The 18,498-nt window shown below is 35.8% G+C and overlaps 1 protein-coding gene across 1 annotated transcript; it reads left to right on the top strand.

Annotated features, from left to right (window-relative positions):
* Positions 1–1,956: 1,956 nt before the first annotated feature.
* Positions 1,957–13,788, top strand: mmp14a (matrix metallopeptidase 14a (membrane-inserted)). The gene is made up of 10 exons (XM_051115733.1): positions 1,957–2,459; positions 7,826–7,974; positions 8,547–8,669; positions 8,995–9,302; positions 9,406–9,567; positions 10,878–11,020; positions 11,110–11,248; positions 11,347–11,497; positions 11,656–11,771; positions 12,202–13,788. Exons 1-10 carry the CDS (start codon positions 2,358–2,360, stop codon positions 12,531–12,533), a joined length of 1,725 nt encoding a protein of 574 aa, XP_050971690.1. The 5' UTR covers positions 1,957–2,357; the 3' UTR covers positions 12,534–13,788.
* The last annotated feature ends 4,710 nt before the right edge of the window (positions 13,789–18,498 follow it).

Raw genomic sequence — 18,498 nt, forward strand, 5'->3', positions numbered from 1 at the left:
GTTAATAATTAAAAGTTTATTAAAAGTTAATAATAAATAATTTACATTGTTATAAAATATTTATATTTTGAATAAACACTGTACTTTTTAAACTTGTTATTCATGAAAGAATCCTGAAAAAAAAAAAAAAAAAATCACAGGTTCCAAAAAATATTTGGCAGCACAACTGTTGATATTATCCAACATTGATCATTCTAATAATAAATCCGCATATTAGAATGATTTCTGAAGGATCATTTGACACTTAAGACTGGAGTAACAGCTGATAAAAATTCAGCTTTTCATCACAGGAATAAATTCTATTTTAAAGTATGTTAAAATAAAAAACATAATTTTATATTGTAAAAACATTTTGCAATATTACTGTTTTTTTTTCTATATTTTTAATCAAATAAATGCAGCCTTGATGAGCATAAGAGACTTCTTTAAAGACTATTACAAGTCTTACTGACCCCAAACTTTTGAACGGTAGTGTGTGTGTATATATATATATATATATATATATATATATATATATATATATATAGTTTCTAGGTGTCCTAGTTTGCCAGTGAGATTGAAATTGTGGTCTGTGCGTCTTTATTTTTGTTTAATATTTTTTTATCCATTACAGTTTTGTAAAAATACATTCATACACTACTACACTGTAACTACCACAATTTTGAGTTGATTCAACTCAAATATCAAAGTTGTCACTTAGTATAATTTAACATTTCAAGTTGAATAAACTTTTTTTGAGTTGACTGAACTTAAAATTTTAAGGCAGACAGGTTACAAATTATTTTAAGTTGACTCAACAAATTGTTTTTTACAGTGCAGTCAGAAGTTTTTGAACAGTAAGATTTTTAATGTTTTTTAAAGAAGTCTTTTCTGCTCACCAAGCCTGCAATTATTTGAGCCAAAGTACAGGAACAGTAATATTATATATAAAGTATATTTTAACATTTTAAAATAATGGTTTTCTATTTGAATGTATTTTAAAATGTCATTTTAAAATGGCACAAAAAACATTTATTATTATGTTAAAAAAACAGCTTAGTAGATTTGTTTCAGGTTTCTTTGATGAATAGAAAGTGCAGAAAAACAGCCTTTATCTGAAATAGAAATCAGTAACATTATAAATGTTTTTATTATCACTTTTGATCAATTTAAAGCATCCTTGCTAAATAAAAGTATTAATTTATTTCCCCCAAAAAATTATACTGACTCCAAGCTTTTAAATGGCATAGTGTATAATGTTACAAAAGCTTTTCAGGAAAAAAAAGAATCCTGAAAAAAAATATTTTTACAAAATGTAAAAATGAACTGATTTATCGATGATAATAGTAATAAAAATGTTTCATGAACAGCAAATCACCGTATTAAAATGATTTCTGAAGGATCCTGTGACACTGAAGACTGGAGTGATGAAGCTTTGATCACAGAAATAAAATATTTTAAAATATATTTAAATAGAAAGCAGTTATTTCAAGTAGTAAAAATATTTCACTGTATTTGCTGTATTTTGAATCAAATAAATGTAGACTTGGTGAGCAGAAGAGACTTTTTTAAAAACATTAAAAATCTTTATAAACTTGACTGGTAGTTTATTTGTCGACAAATCTCATTTAAATTTTACTGGTTTAAAACTTTTTAAAAGAAAAAAAAACTTTTTAAAAGTTTTACATACACTACCAGTCGAATTTAAAAGAAAACAATAAATCATAATAATAAATTATATATAAAAAAAATATATAATAAATCGTTTAATTAACCATCAGAGACAGGCTAGTCCTACATAATAGTCACCAAGTAGATGCTCGGATCGGACATAGACCGAAAAGTTCGCTTAAAAAGTCAACCTCCGCCTGAAGCTATTGAATAATTCGCACACTGGGAAAAATGCACATCTGCAGGGTCGATTCTCCTTTAACTCCTCCCAGTTAGATCCTCTGTAGTTCGGGCAGATTACGACAGGGGCAGTAACAACCACGTCTCCAATCTGACACTGAAGCCGCCTGTGGACAGAGAGAAAGATCAGCGGAGGACAAAAGAAAACGCAAGATGAGAATATAGCGCAAACCTAATTGAAATATATTTCACCTCTGAAGATAGTTTCCTCTCTTTGGGGTCCAGTTTTACTTTTGGAAAACCTTTCATTAATAATGATTATACATACTTATTAGGTTAGGAATAAGTCAGTTTTTATTCTTTTTGAACTGCGAAAAAAAGTTTCCATAAGTTTTAAGGAAACATTTTCACTGTTGGAATGGTCTAATTCAGGACAATCTGCTGGGAAAAGCTTAGAGGGCAAAACTTTAAGAACGGAGGCTAGAGCATTTTTGTGTCCCGAGTTCATTACTCTCTTGCATTGAGGAATGTTACCGAAACTCCAGTCGTTACCGCGGCTGCTGCCGCTCGCCCTCGCCAGCGTATTTCTGGTGCAAAGCGGGAGCAGTGACAAAGAAGTCAGACCAGAGGTAACACAGCATCCACTGTTCTTCTAATATTGTGTGTTTGTGTGTGTCTGTGTGTGTCTTTCCCCTGTCTGTCTGTCTGTCAAGCCTGCACTGTTGGATACAGATGCACTCAGATGTTTCCTCATGTCAGGATTTCCTTCATGAAGTGTCTTCATGTACCTCATAATTCACTGTGGAATACAGAAGAGAACAGTGAAGCGCTGTGTCTTTTAAAACCCCTAAATATCAGGTTAAAACAAAACTTGGGTGAGTCAGAGGCTCCAGGGCTCCTGGGTTAGTTATTAAACTGGCACAGGTCTAGATTTGTGGTGTCTGTCCTGCATCTGTAGATTCTCGTTTTTCTTTTAATAGATAGATATATTAGCAGATATATCAGTTTGTTTATACACCAAGAGGCATCCTAATGTCTGCTTCAGAAATAGGCCTACACGTCTGGTAGACACATAACTGTGAGTGGGAGAGAACGATCGACTGTTTTTCAGGACGTTTTGGCGTCTCTGTCACAGATGCAAGCCAGGAAATCTTAATGGCCTAAAATAAAGAAAACAAGATCAGAGCGAGGATTTAAGACATTTTAATAACTGTCTCTAGTCGTATCCCTTCATTCCTTACTCTCACACTCCTTCACATTTCTAAGATGGTTGAGAGATCCTTGTACCCAAGGATAGTGTGGAAAAAATTCAGCTCTCCAGATTCCAGCGAAGTTTTCGAAGATGATAAGAGTCTCCTGATGTGAGAGTCGTGTGATCAAAGATAAAGTTCAGACAAAAGGTTAAACCACAGATGCCAAGTGCTTTGAAGCTGCTGCTACTCTTCAGACTTTTTGGTTTAGGCTTCCATTTTTTTTCTAAGTAGTATGCTTTATTCATATACAGAAGTGTTTTTTTTTTCTTTTGTTTTGAATACTGTACTAAAAAAAAGTAAGAAAGAAAGAAATTTGGGCATATTCCTTATGGAAAACAGCTGGGTATTGCCCCCCTCTCCAGACCATAGACGAGAGATGATGTATTTGTTTAAGTAGTATTACAGATGCAAAGCATCTGCTGAAACACTGCTGAATCTTTCTGAGCTTCATCAGCTAAAGCTTAAAAATGGATGAAATGTTATATGCATGTTATATGCAGTTTAGATATGTTCATACACAAAACTAAAGCTCAAAAAACTAAATCTCTCATTTTAATGATTGTTTTGTTTTATGTGGAGTAAATGAACGAGTACGTGAATTAAACATGGGTGATAATGGCATGCATCTGCAACTGCTGTAATTAGACAATTAACTTTTGCTAACTGGTAGTAAACTTTGCAGTGTTCTCATATTTATAGCAATCGAGCGACGTCAAAGTTTGCATGATTTTTGTTTTGTCTTATAATGGAGGTCAGAAATTTGGTCCTGTATTAATATTAGTTCATTTGCTCAGTTAAATGGGTCAGTGATCTGATCCTCCACGTGAAGATGCAGAGTGAGACGTGGGCACTAATGTCTAAATTTTCTGTTTTTTCCATTGGCACAGACAAGGAGGAACGACTGACTCAGTCCTTCTGTCGTGCATTCAGACTCACCTCTGGCCTCCTTTTTTCTTCTTCTTCTTCCTTTTCTTCTACCCTTTGTTTTTAGATTTCTAACTCTCTTTTTAAAATTTCGCTTAGGTTTTGTTTTTGTCCCTTCAGCTTCTTTTTCCTCTCTCTTCAGTTATAGTTTGCTCTTTTCTTTCCCTCTCTAATACCTTAGGAGCAGCAGATCAGCTGTTAAATTCATAAATGCAGCTTTTCCCCCCTAAGCGTGGAAAGTTTGACAGCAATATTTTCTGCAGAGAAACTATAAGAATCACAGATCAGAATAGTTGTGGGCTATGCACAGTTTTTTTTTAGTATAGTGTTAAAACTGCTTACAGCCTACCAGAAAAACAACATGTTCCTCTTTCCAATTTGGAATGTGTTTTCCATGTTGCAACACCATAACATGATGAAACTGTTTTTCAGAAACAGCCATCTCAGGAAGTACATAATCGTACTGACTCCATTTATATTTTTCACGCAGCATGTGTTAGCCTTGCTGGTATGTGCAGCAGTGATGTCATAGCGTGTGATTACACTTAACCTCACATCTTCTGAACCTCACTATCATGTGTGAGTTAATTGTTAGTGTTGAAATCTGTTCCCAGACCTGTGCATGATGGCAGCGTCTGGCTTGATTATTACATAAAGCTTTCCCAGACTGCCCTAGACTCAGTCAACTCAATAAAGGCTACCTGTCTGCATGGTAATAGCTGACGCATGGCCACACAGTGACTCGCTCTTCCTCAGTCAGGGGAACGGCAGAGGGGTTCTAAATAGAACCTTTGACGCCCACCACTGGGAGTTCCAAGCCAGCAGAGCATGCTGGGATTGCTGGCAGCATTAAGAGGAGACCTGAGGCTTTTCAGAAGGGAGAAGAGTGGCCTTCAGAGGGAGTAAGAGAGAGAGAGGGAAACGTTTTCATCCTCATGAGTTAGTGTTTTTGCAAAAACGGGGTGCGTCACCACAGCGGAGCCACCACACACAGAAAGCACTCATACAGAAAGGAGGAATTAAATGACAGACTGAGAAAAAGAAAAATTGGGCAAAGGGTGACCAGGTTAACACTACACTATGGTGTTATCCCGATCTATACTTCCTCGACCGATACGGGCTGTGTTGACAAGTCCCACTGGAAAATCTACAACATGAATGAAGCAGTGTGAAAGCACTCGCTGATTTAGTGAAGCTGCTCCCTAATCACTGCAGTACTTGTATGCTTACATGCAGGTTTGTTGTAGTGTTTTGCCCATTTTGAAGATGTGTGGATTATAGGAGTACATGGCATATAGTTGAGCTGTATACACTGTAAAAAGGAATTGTTGAGAAACTTAAAAATTCAGCCTGATGCATTCAGATTTAAAGGTTCACCTATTGTCTTAAAAGTTGTTCTAAGTAAAGCTACTTTGTTTTGTCTGATTATGCTGGTCCTTAGTTGGTTATAAGCTAGTCCGGAGCTAGGTATAAGCTGGTTATGAGCTGGTCCTGAGCAGGACCTAGTTTCTTAGGACCAGCTGTCATGCTTCAAAAGATACCTAACCAGGTTTTCAACAGGGTTAAGGCAACTACATATTTCTTGTTCCGCAAACTTTCAATTAGTAACAATAAACTACAATTACAATAAATTGATCTATCATTTGGGCAGCCATATATTCAGTATTCACACTATTTTATAGGACACTTAATATGTGAAGTGAACTATGCTGTGTTTGTTTCTGAAGGTGCAAAGATATCTGGAATATAGTTTTAGGAAGTGGTAAACAGACCTCAACACTTAAACAGACTGACAACATTTCAGGATATCTGTCAATCTAAAATTAGTTTTAATGTGGTTTCAAGCGATTCATATTTCTCAGTATAAGTCTTACTTTTCAATTCAAATTAGAGCACACTCTTAAAAATAAAGGTTCTAAAAGTTTTGGTTTTCCAAAGAACCTTTCAGCGAACAGTTTCTAAAAGAACCAATTTTTTCTTGGTATAAAGAACATTTTGAACATTACAAAGAGCCTTTTGTGAAATGAAAAGTTTCCATTAACGTTAAAGGTTCTTTGTGGAACCTTTATTTTTAGCTGATTTTAAAAAGTTATGACCAGTCTAGAAGAAAAAAAATTACATGACTAATTTTTAAAGACTAGTCTAAGCAGTTTATGCAACTGGTCCCTGGACTGTTTCTCTGCCATCATGCTCTTCCTTCTTTCTCTCATTTCTCTCTGTAGCAGATTCAGATATTGCCTGTTGAGAAGAAAGAAAGAAAGAAAGAGAAAGAAAAGAAGAAAGGGAGGCAGTCTGAGGTCACACGGATTACTGAAAAACTGCTTGTAATTTTTGCTGACACTCTTTGTGGTTGGAATGGAGACACTGGCTGTCTGATCCTTAAAATGAGACATTTACCACTTAGTCTAACAGACAGTCACTCCTAAACATGTAGCCTTTGTGTTAACAGCCCAGATAAGCCCATGAGGTTACAACTACCTATACAGCTATAATCAGGGTCATAACTACCACAGACATGAAGGGAACACGTCCCTCTCCAGGGTTTTTCAATAACTGATTTTTCTTTGTTTTTTTTTGTTTTTTTACATTGGATCAATTTGTTTCTTTACAATGAACATTCAACTTTAAACATGTTTATGTGAGTGTAAGTTTATAAGCAGAGCTTCTTTAAGCAGAGCTTTAAAAAACACATGAAACACATAAAGTTGAAGTTCTTTGAAGCTACATAATTACATCACCATTGCAGTTTGTCTAGTTGTACATTGTAAGATATATTTAGATTTTATTTGTTTCATTCTTTGTTAGTGTTCTCAGTTCTCCTTTCATGTGCACAGTATTTATTTCTGTAAGTCAGAAAGAGTGAGAACAGAAGAACTGTTTTATTTTAAAGTCAGTCTGGTCTGTCTTTGCCCAAGTGTGGGTAACCTTAATCCTACCCTTAAAAATCATTTAGCATTTTTTAAAAATAATAATAATAAAAAAAGCACTCTTACAGACATTTATGAATGATTCATTTTGAATTGGTTGCTGGGTTTAGCCTCAGAAGGCAGTTTGGTCCCTATATAAACAGACATTTAATATAATTTATTATAAAACTTTAAAAAACCCGGATATACAGGTATATGTATTTTTTGTTGATATACATTTTATATACATACATACATATTCTTTGTAACCAAGATAGACTTATTTAGTGATTTTTTTTTGTTATTTAGTGAAATTCTGGTGACATTTCTTCAGCAAATATACCTCCATAATTATAACTAGGTTGGAAACACACACATACGTACATCCTTAAAGTTAAATTAGGGTCATAAAGTCTCAGACGCACAGTTACTCACAGTTACAACACACACTCCACAGTAAAAGCCTTTAAGATTCTCAAGCGTCCACATACACTCTCCTACCCACAAAAGTTTAACCAGGTCATAAGCACACACTAACACACATCTTTGTGTTTACATTGTGGTTCGTCACTGATGTTTGTAGACTTTGGCAGGTTTATGTACAATTAAATTTTATAAATTCAGACAGCATGTCATGTGGATGTGGTGCTGCACCGAGACGTTTGGAACAGCGAGTACGCTTCAAAAACATTCAGCCCGACCTTTAATTCACTGAGGTCACCTTAACAGCCATGACAGCAGTGACACCTGTGCTATTTCATGCTCTGACAGAAGTGATGTTTTCCAGAGAAACTTTATTTGTATGTGTCTGTGCACTATACCATTTCGTTGTTGAATATGGTTCATTACGATGATGGAAGTGGTGTCGTAGGTCGATATTCATGTGCGCTAATGTGGCATTCATTTTCTCAGGCATGGCTCCAGCAGTATGGGTATCTTCCTCCTGGCGATGTTCGGGCTCAGGCAATCCGCTCTCCTAAATCTATCATCACCGCTATATCCGCAATGCAGAAGTTCTATGGCCTCACTGTCACCGGCACTATGGATCCAGCTACACTCTCGTAAGTCTTCAGAGTTTCATAAATCTCTGATTTGATAATCATAACCATTTAATGATAATGTGCACTATTTGACTTAGTAGTTACATGATGTATGCTAATGACTGACAATCTCTGACCACAAATGAATGTAACATTACCTGATAGAGAATTAAAGAGATAGTTCACCCAAAAATAAAAAGAAAATTCATATCAAAATATCATCATTTACTCACTCTCATGTTGTTCCAAATTCATAAAACTATGTTTAATCTTCAGATTTCAGATTCAGTTTCTGAAAGGCATTATAAAATGAATCTATATGAATCAGACTTGTTGTGGTGGAAAGATTAATATTGATTGATTTTGTTTCTATGCATCCCACACTAGAACTAACCTTATTGGTTCTACTAGCATCTGCGTACCAAATGTGTATGCATGTGTGTTGATCATTGTTTAGATATAATTAACAAATTGACATTTTCATTTTTGGGTGGACCAACACTTTAAACATCTGATTTGCAACTGTTTTCTTGGGTGACTAAGTCACATATTATTTAGTGACTTTATGTTTTGCATTAACATGATTTTGCCAGAGCCATGCAGCGGCCAAGGTGTGGAGTTCCAGATAAATTTGGCTCTGAACTGAAGAGCAACTTACGAAAGAAGCGCTATGTCATCCAGGGCCTAAAATGGGACAAAAAAGAAATCACTTTCAGGTATCTAACAGTATTTGACAAGCTAAGGAGAACAGTAATGTAACATTTAATGCATTTAAAACTGTGGCGCTCTATACATCTGCCAAGAACACTTTGTATACAGATAGTATCTGGGTACACTTTAGCTGGAATGCAGTTTACCTTGCATTCCAATCCAGATTTAAACACTGAAAACACATAAACAATTTTGAGCTTTTTTAGAACATTAATAGATAGTCTGGTTCTTCTTTTTCAAAAATAGAAGTTGTTATCAGACTTTACAGACGTATTTTTAAAAAAATTCCAGTTTCTATACTTCCTAAAAGAAACTGTTTCCTTTTCTTAGTATCCAGAACTACACTCCTAAAGTGGGCGAACAGGCCACACACGAGGCCATCAGGAAGGCCTTCAAGGTCTGGGAAGCCGTGACGCCGCTCAAGTTCCGTGAAATCCCATATAGTCAAATCAATGGCAAGGTGGACAAGTTTGCAGATATCATGCTTTTCTTTGCGGAAGGCTTTCACGGAGACAGCACCCCATTTGACGGCGAGGGAGGTTTTCTGGCCCACGCGTACTTCCCTGGTCACGGTATCGGAGGTGACACCCATTTTGACGCAGCAGAGCCTTGGACAACAGGCAACGTTGACCAGGGAGGTGAGTAGAGAATAAGAGAATATGGAAAAGTGTCTGTCAGCTGAGCAAACTACAGGCAGGGTGTGATATTTTATATTTAGAGTTTCGTCTACCTCTCTTTCAGGTAATGATGTGTTCCTGGTGGCAGTGCATGAATTAGGTCATGCTCTTGGTTTGGAACACTCAGGCGATCCCTCTGCCATCATGGCTCCGTTTTACCAGTGGATGGACACTGAGAACTTTGTGCTGCCTGATGATGATAGACGGGGGGTCCAGCAAATATACGGTAGTCAGCTTACATTACATAAATGCAATTAGTTTCATTTATTTTTTATTTAGGAAAATATGCGAAAGTGTAAATTAATTCAAAAGGCTAGCTATTATAAAAATAATGTATGAGATAAGAATAAAAGATACGATTATATAAAATTGACTAAAAATCATTAAAAAAGAATTTACAAGAATGCCAGAATGTTTCACATTTAAACAGTGATATTACAAATGCATAAAATAAATCTTAAAAATATTTGATCTATTCAATCTATAGATATTTAAACAGCAAATGAAAGTTTAATTAAAATAATGCATTTAATGCATAATGCATTAAAATTATGCTAGTGCATTTTCAAAATAACTGCAAATAATCTACTGAAATCAGTACTCTCCAGTGTTTAAATTTTAAATTAAATTTTATTTTAATATTTTTCTTTTGAATTTTATGTACAGTTTTTTTTTTTTTTTTTTGCATTTTTATTATTTTTTTAGTAATTTTTATTTCATTTTAGTTATTTTAGTACATTAAGTTAAACCTGAAAAATTAGAAATGTTGCTTTGGCAACTAATTATTAGATATTTTTTTTTACAGATTTTTAAATTTTATATCAGTTAGCATTTTTTATACACTACCATTCAAAAGTTTTTGAACAGTAAGATTTTTAATGTCTTTTAAAGAAGTCTCATCTGCTCACCAAGTCTGCATTTATTTGATCCAAAAGTACAGCAAAAACAGTAAAATTTTGAAATATTTTTACTAATTAAAATAACTGTTTTCTATTTGAATATATTTTAAAATGTAATTTATTCCTGTGATTTCAAAGCTGAATTTTTAGCATCATTACTCCAATTACATGATCTTTCAGAAATCATTCTAATATTCTGATTTGCTGCTCAAAAACATTTATTATTATGTTGAAAACAGCTGAGTAGAATTGTTTCATGTTTATTTGATGAATAGAACGTTTAGAAGAACAGCATTTATCTGCATTTATCTGAAATAGAAATTTTTTGTAACATTATACATGTTACAAAATAAAAAAAATTACACTGAAGACAAGAGTAATGATGCTTTGATCACAGAAATAAATTACGTTTTAAAATATATTCAAATAGAAAACAGTTATTTTAAATAGTAAACATATTTCAAAATTGTACTGTTTTTGCTGTACTTTCAGTCAAATAAATTCAGGCTTGGTGAGCAGAAGAGACTTCTTTAAAAAATATTAAACATTTTACTGTTTAAAAACGTAATTATTTTTTATGATATTAGTTTTAGTTAACTCTAATAACCCTGATGCTCACCTGTGTGTCTTTCGACAGGTGCTGGATCTAGTGAGGTGCCCCAACCCCCGGCACCCCGGCCTCCCACACGCAGTCCAGACCGGCCATCCTTTGGCCCTGACATATGTGAGGGACACTTCGACACCATCGCTTTTCTCAGAGGAGAGATGTTTGTCTTCAAGGTACAACTGAATGCAAATTAAGGACTATTTGTGTGTACATGCCATGTACTTTGTGTGTTTTGAATATTTACACCCTCTCTGCTCCACAGGAAAAGTGGTTCTGGAGAGTTCGTGATGGTAAACCTCAGCAGGGGTATCCCATGCCCATCGGCCACTTCTGGAAGGGACTGCCTCCCTCAATCAACGCAGCATACGAACGCTCTGATGGAAAGTTTGTTTTCTTCAAAGGTGCGTCCATCTTCTGTATTTTATCCACCTCACATTGCATTTCTGGTTTTAATAGGTATTACAAATTGTGCAATAATGCTTGTTTGTCTTCTTTTTAGGTGATAAGTACTGGATTTTCAGTGAGGCCAAAATGGAGGAAGGTTATCCAAAAACTTTCAAGGAGCTTGGCACAGGCCTTCCGAGAGACAGGCTGGACGCTGCTGTTTTCTACACACCCACCGGCAACACCTACTTCTTTAGAGGAACCAAGTACGTTTCCAGTGTTACTCACCATGTCTTATGTAGGGTCTGGTCAGAAATCCAATGATTTTGCGTCATGTGGTGAAAAATGTTTCCTCTTCTTTTTCTCTCTTCTCTCTTTCTTTCATTGTCATCGTTTGTCATTCATGGCTTTTCTGCTTTCTCAGGTATTACCGTTTCAATGAGAAAAGCAGATCTGTGGATCCAGATTACCCCAAACCCATCAGTGTATGGCAAGGAGTACCAGATAATATCAAAGGGGCCTTCATGAGCGAAGATGGAGGTACAGGAGCATTTGTTCTTCACTGTCCACTCAGCAATCATAGTCAAATTTTGATTTACTGATTAACGTGATTGCTCAGGAAATCATTCTAATATGCAGATTTTGTGCTCAGGAAACCAGATTTTAGAAGAATTTCAAATTCACAAGTTTGAAAATTCAAATTCAAAAGTTCTAAAGAATTTCAGGATTTTTGATGGATAGATGGTTCAAAAGAACAGCCTTTGTTTGAAATAGAAATCTTTTGTAACATTATAAATATCTTTACTCTCACTTTAGATTAATTCTTTCTAAATAAATAAATTAAAAAGCTGTAAATATATGACTAGAGTGCTGCACTGACCAATCAAAAGCCAGAACCTTTTAAACCATTTTAGAGATTTCGAAATGTAGAGACACTTTTACTGAATCAACTTTCCCCCCACTTTTTCAGCCCACGCTTATTTCTACAAAGCCAATAAGTACTGGAAGTTTAGCAACCAGCAGCTCAAGGTGGAGCCAGGCTACCCCAAATCGGTCCTGACTGACTGGATGGGCTGTGAAGGAGAGGAGCCCAAGAAGAGAATCAGCACAGATGAGGAAGTGCTCATCATCGAGGTGGACGAGTCGGAGGGTGGAGGCATGGGAGGAGCCGCTACCATTGTCATCCCTCTCTTTCTTTTGGCCTGTGTTCTCGTCACTTTGGGGGCTCTGCTGTTCTTCCGGCGCTACGGCACCCCTCGACGCCTCCTCTACTGTCACCGCTCTCTGCTCGATAAGGTTTAGAGATGAACTTGAAAGGCACGGGAAGAGACGAGAAAGAGGGATACGAGTAGATGGCATTTGGAATGGGAGAAAGTTTATTAGGATGGAGTGAATATGAATGTCAGACAGTACAGATTGGTTTACAGGTCTGCAAGCAGGGGGAGATGAAAAAGTGATGGATGTGTATTGTATGTTTTTTCTATTTACATGTACTTCTCAGCCATTAATTAAAAAATGGGAGTGGGAGATAAGAAAGACAGACACAAGCCCCCCTCCATCTCTTCCATGGTTACGGTTTATCAGTGAAATGCACTTTTGTTCCTTCAGTCTTCTTTTCAGTATATACTCCCTCCTTTATCCTCTCTGAAAATCTCCCTCCCCAGAACCGAACTTGACTCCAGCCGGGCGGCTGTTTGATTGACATGTTCTATATTCTAAATGATCTCACTTTGATGTATTTCATTAACTCAGATTTTGCTTTTTTTACATTGTTGATCCAATGAAAACCTCCTGCATCCCATTACGTGCCTTTGCCATTGAATTAATAGTATGGAAGGACTATCATAATTGACCTTCCTTGCACCTTTTATTCACCAAAGATATTTGCACAAAGTATGGCTCGACTATAGAGACCTGCTGTACGTGAAAGGTCAAAGGTTACAGGTCAAAGTTCAGGGAGAGAGAAGCCGAGCAGCTTCTGGAGTAGGCCAGTTTTAAATACACCTATTGAGCAGAGCTGTCCATCTGTTTCAACTCAAAATACTATTGTTATTGTAATGTGTTTGGTACATTTTACTATGATTAATTGTGTCACTAATGATCAGCATTGTTATTATAACTATGGTTATTGTTATTATTGTTCTCCATGTGTAGTCGTACCTATTTTAAATTGTCATTTCAAGTCCTGCTGGACACAGGCAGAATGTGACTTATTTCAAATTAGCTTCTGGTCTTTTACTGTCAGGTTTAAGAGCGGAAAAATCAGGTTTCTATAATAAATGAGGCTGGAGGTGAGATTGTCTCTTTTGAAGACATTTTCTTGCTCTCCACCTTGCAGAAACAAATAAAAAAAAACTATTTATGAACAGTAATGGTGCTATGGGTTTTCTCACTGCATGCATCAGTATTAGACATTTCTGAAGTAGTTTTAACAATGATAATAGTAATGATATTTATAATGATAATGGTATAGTGTAAATGTAAAGGAATGACATTTTTGCCTGTTTCATACTTTTTGTACTTGGAAATGAAAATGAAATAAAGTTCCTTTTTTTAACATTATTCTCTCTTTCCTCAACCTTAAAAAATAAATTTCTCACATGAATACCAAATGTACTTAAACACACTTATTCCTTTTGTCTTTTACTGCTTTACTGCTGAAATTTCTACATCTAAGCTGTTTTGAGAAAGTTCCATTTTTATTTGTTTAGTGGTGAAGTTTTTATTAAATTTTTATAATTCAAGATAAAGATATTGCTTATATACAACAGCTGACAAATATGTAAGAAAGAAAAGAAAAAAGAACATCTTCATGACAAACTGTTTATTTAAACTTTCTTACGCCACCGATCTTGTTGCTAGTGCAAGTAATGATGCCTCCCAGCTAACAATTTTTGGTTCCCAGAACATTATTTATATGGTTTGTTGTTGGTTGGCCAGGAAAGTTTTCTTAACTTTTGCTATTTTAAAAAACCTAAAAATAACTATTAAGGTTAACTATTTGTTCTCTGTGAGTTATTCTTAGGTTATTTTAAAAACAACCACCAGACAACGTTCGGGGAACGTTATTTTATGGTTGCGAAAAAAATACATCAGGGAACATTCTCAATAAGTTATTTTTTTATTGATAACCACCATGCAAAGGTCTGGGAACGTTATTTTATGGTTACAAAAAAATAAAAAGAATGTTCCCCAATTGTTAGTATTTGGTTTCCAAAAAAATAACCAAAAGGGAGCCAAAAACTAACATTAGGGGAACGCTCTGTGTTTGCTGGACAAGGGCTTTTAGCAAGGGGCTTTTATGCAACAGTTTAATGTATCAGTTTCATGCATTGCATTCTGACTTATTTACACTGCTAAAGAGTTGGATTCTCATGCTAAACATGACCAAAGATTTAAAAAAAAATGAGTCAGACGTATGACAGAGTATTTTTGTGCCAAAGACACTCCTTCAGGTTTAGCATAAGGCCACGTTTACACTTGTGTGTTTTTATATTAAAACGCATTATTTTGCAATGGTTATGCCTGTCGTTTACACAACTCCAGCATTTTCAGCCCTCAAAAACGGAGACTTTTGAAAACACCGCAGACCTGTTTTAGTTTGAAAATTTTGGGGTTGCATTTCATCGTAAACGGATCAAAAAAGGAGACTTTTATAAAATGATGGCATGGCTGCCCATATTTGCTCTGCATATCCTTGACAACTGTGTAAACAATAACATCACGCTCATTATGAATGGTCACGTGACACACGTTTTCGTTTGTGTAGTGTGGACAGAGATTGTTTCTGATACGCACTGAAAACGCCAGTGTAGACAAGGATTGTTTTCATTTTAAAACACTGTTTTAAAACGGAAACGCACTAGTGTAAAAAGTGCCTAAGTAACGGAACCTTTTTTTTCGAGTATGGCCCTGTATGACATCATAAAGGGCAGAATGGCAAGTACTGCTCACTGCAGAGCCGAAAGGCCTCCAGCTCCCCCTCTCTGGATGTCCAGCTCCACCTTTGTGTGAACTAATGGGTGGAGTTATGTTTAGGATAGGGTAAGGGATAGGGTTAGGGTGTGGTTAGGTGTCTATCTCCACCCATTACCTCCAGCGAGGGGGAGCTAGAGCTCCAGCTCCTCCCATTTGGCTCTGCAGCCAGAATGGCACTTCTCCAGCAAGAGCGAGCGCACACATCAACCAGCGAGAGCAAGACCACACCCATCAACGTGCTTTATTCCTTAAAGGAGTAGTTCACTTCCAGAACAAAAAATTACAGATAATGTACAGTTAATGTACTTTTCTTTCTTCAGTCGTAAAGAAAGTATGTTTTTTTAAGAAAACATTTCAGGAATTGTTTCCATATAGTGGACTTGAAGCAAGCCAGCGAGTTTGAATGTCCAAAATGCAATTTAAATGCACATTCAAAAGGCTCTAAACGACCGAGGAATAAGGGTCTATCTAGCGAAACGATTGGTCATTTTCAAAAAAAAATAAAAAATAAAAAATGTAGATACTTTTCAACCTCAAATTCTCATCTTGTCTAGCTCTGTGACACACACGCATACTCTTGAGTCAATACAGTTAGGGTAGGTTGAAAAACATATTTGAAGTCCACTACATGGAGATAATTGCTGAAATAATTTCCTCAAAAAAAAAAAAACATAATTTCATTACGACTGAAGAAACAGTCAAAAGAAACATTTTTGACAAAAGAAACAACATTTATGATACAGTTGTTGTCAGGTTTCATTGGTGATTCAAATATGAAATATAATCGTAAGCTTGGTGAACGTTTGGAGAATTTGGTGTTAACCCATTCAGTGAGATAGGAAATGCACTTGCATGCCCTAGAGGCATTTCAAAGATGGAATGACTTAAAGGATGAAATTACTTGCCTTAAAGGGACTTTGATGTTATGTCCCATTTATGTCCCACAACAGTTGCACAACACATGGTGTGAACGATTGAATGAATGACTCAATAACGGACTCATAAAGGTCACTTTCTTTCCTAAATGTACCAACTTTTTTTAAATGAAACAGTTTACTGAATGATTCAATGACTGACTCATAAAGCCACTTTTCTGTTGGCATAACGATGTAACCTGAAGAGTCACTGATGGGAAGCAAAAATGCTTTGATAAAAATTTAAAAAGTCCCATGCTGTTGAACTGGTATTGTATATCAGATATGAGGACTGAAACTAACAATTTATGTAGGTAAATATATTAATGTAATAATTAATATATATATGAATAACTGTTAGCATGTTTACAGAAAACTGATGAGTGTCTGTATGTGTTCTCATATCTAAGGGACCAGAGAGACATATGACTGTACTTTGTAGTGAAGGAGGAGCGTTCGCTTCTCTCCGAAGTGTCCTAAAACTGTTCCAGCTGACAGAGTCAGAAAAAACAGCACTCTGCCATTTCCGCCTTCCTCCCGTCCTTTCCCCCTCCTCATTTCTCCACACAGCAAAATTGTTCTCTTTTATGAGGCTTTTAAATGAACGGCCCACCACAAACATCTCTGAGCTGTTTTTCCTGTCCCCTCCCTTTCGAAATCTCATTCTCCCCCATCTTTGAAACCCTGCTCCCTTCTATGTATTTGCATGATTTTTAATAAGTACAGTGGCAAGCATGTATTAGTCAGATGAAAAAATGCCCTTTCAGCATGATAATGATGACATGAAGAGACTTGTCAAATTATCGAAAATTACTCTTATATTCCTTTCTTTCTGTTCTCTCTTTCCACTCCAATTTCTCTGCCTGCAAAAAACATCCGGGTTTGATTCTCTGGAAACTGTGGCTGCCCTTATTAACTTACTGAATAGATTACTAAAACATGCATATAATATTTCCACATATTACATGTTTAATTTTTACTGAAACTGTGTCATCCCAGAAATTCATCTGTTTATGAGATGGACAGATGAGCTAAGGAAAGGACAGGAAGTCTGGCTCTGGTCATGGTGGTGTGAGAGAGCTCTGGCAGTAATGTTTGGTGAGCTTGGTTCTTGTCTCGTGGGGTGGCCGGGGAAAAAGTACACAAACGCCCACATGCGTGCTGAGTTGGCGAACAGGACGTGGCCTGGACAGTTGCTTGCAATTTAGACTGTGTATATGTGTTTTGTGTAACCTACATTACTATACTTTTTACCACACATTGCTGACTGAGAGGTGAACAGAAGTCAAGAGGCAAGAGGAGAGCAGAGAGGAAAGTAGTTCAAAGTTGTGTATACTGGAAAAGCAACAAACCATCAATAAAAATTGGTCACCTTTTTTGTATTGTGCATTTATTTATAAAGTATTTAGGTTGATTCAGTAAGAGTAAACAATCTATTTGATTGAAATTAATTAGATTTAAGTTAGATTTACTGTTTTTAGGACACCATTTTTTTCCCTGTGTAGGCCTATATGTAACACTGTTAGATACGTTGGCCTAAATAAATAAGCCTGAATCAGCAGCCACAGAATTATGCTGAAAAAAAAAAAACATGAATTATGCAGAAGGGCTCAGTACAAACTCCCACCTCTTCCATGTTTATTTATTAAATATTTTGGGTATTATCATAATGATTATTCTAATAAACAGTACATTGGCCCATTCTTCAGCTCTAAGCACTTTTGAAACAGTCTGCTTTTCAGGTTCTTTACTAGGTCAGCTAAGTCTATAGATTACATACACTTTGCAGAATCTGCAAAATGTTAATTATTTGACCAAAATAAGAGGTATAATACAAAATGCATGTTATTTTTTTATTTAGTACTGACCTGAATAAGATATTTCACAAAAAAGAGATTTACATATAGTCCACAAGACAAATAATAGTTATTTATAAAAATGACCCTTTTCAAAAGTTTACATACACTTGATTCTTAATACTGTGTTGTTACCTGAATGATCCAGAGCTGTGTTATTTTTTGGTTTAGTGATAGTTGTTCATGAGTCCCTTGTTTGTCCCGAACAGTTAAACTGTCTGCTGTTCTTCATAAAAATCCTTCAGCTCCCACAAATTCTTTGGTTTTCCAGCATTTTTGTGTATTTGAACCCTTTCCAACAATGACTGTATAATTTAGAGATGCATCTTTTCACACTGAGGACATCTGAGGGACTCGTATGCAACTATTACAGTAGGTTCAAAAGCTCAATTATGTTCCAAAAGGTAAAATGAAGCATTAAGAGCCAAGGGTGTAAACTTTTGAACAGAATAAGGATGTGAACATTTTTCTTATTTTGTCTAAATATCATATTTTTTTTCATTTAGTACTGCCCGTCAG

This window comes from Labeo rohita, chromosome 7 (assembly GCF_022985175.1).
Source record: "Labeo rohita strain BAU-BD-2019 chromosome 7, IGBB_LRoh.1.0, whole genome shotgun sequence".
NCBI classification, from domain to species: domain Eukaryota; kingdom Metazoa; phylum Chordata; class Actinopteri; order Cypriniformes; family Cyprinidae; genus Labeo; species Labeo rohita.

Bases quoted from the DNA above. Each gene is read 5' to 3' on its own strand.
- mmp14a (XM_051115733.1), top strand. From the start codon at position 2,358: ATGTTACCGAAACTCCAGTCGTTACCGCGGCTGCTGCCGCTCGCCCTC. The intron at 11,498-11,655 runs GTACGTTTCCAG...CTGCTTTCTCAG, and splicing joins TACTTCTTTAGAGGAACCAA to GTATTACCGTTTCAATGAGA. The intron at 11,772-12,201 runs GTACAGGAGCAT...CCACTTTTTCAG, and splicing joins CTTCATGAGCGAAGATGGAG to CCCACGCTTATTTCTACAAA.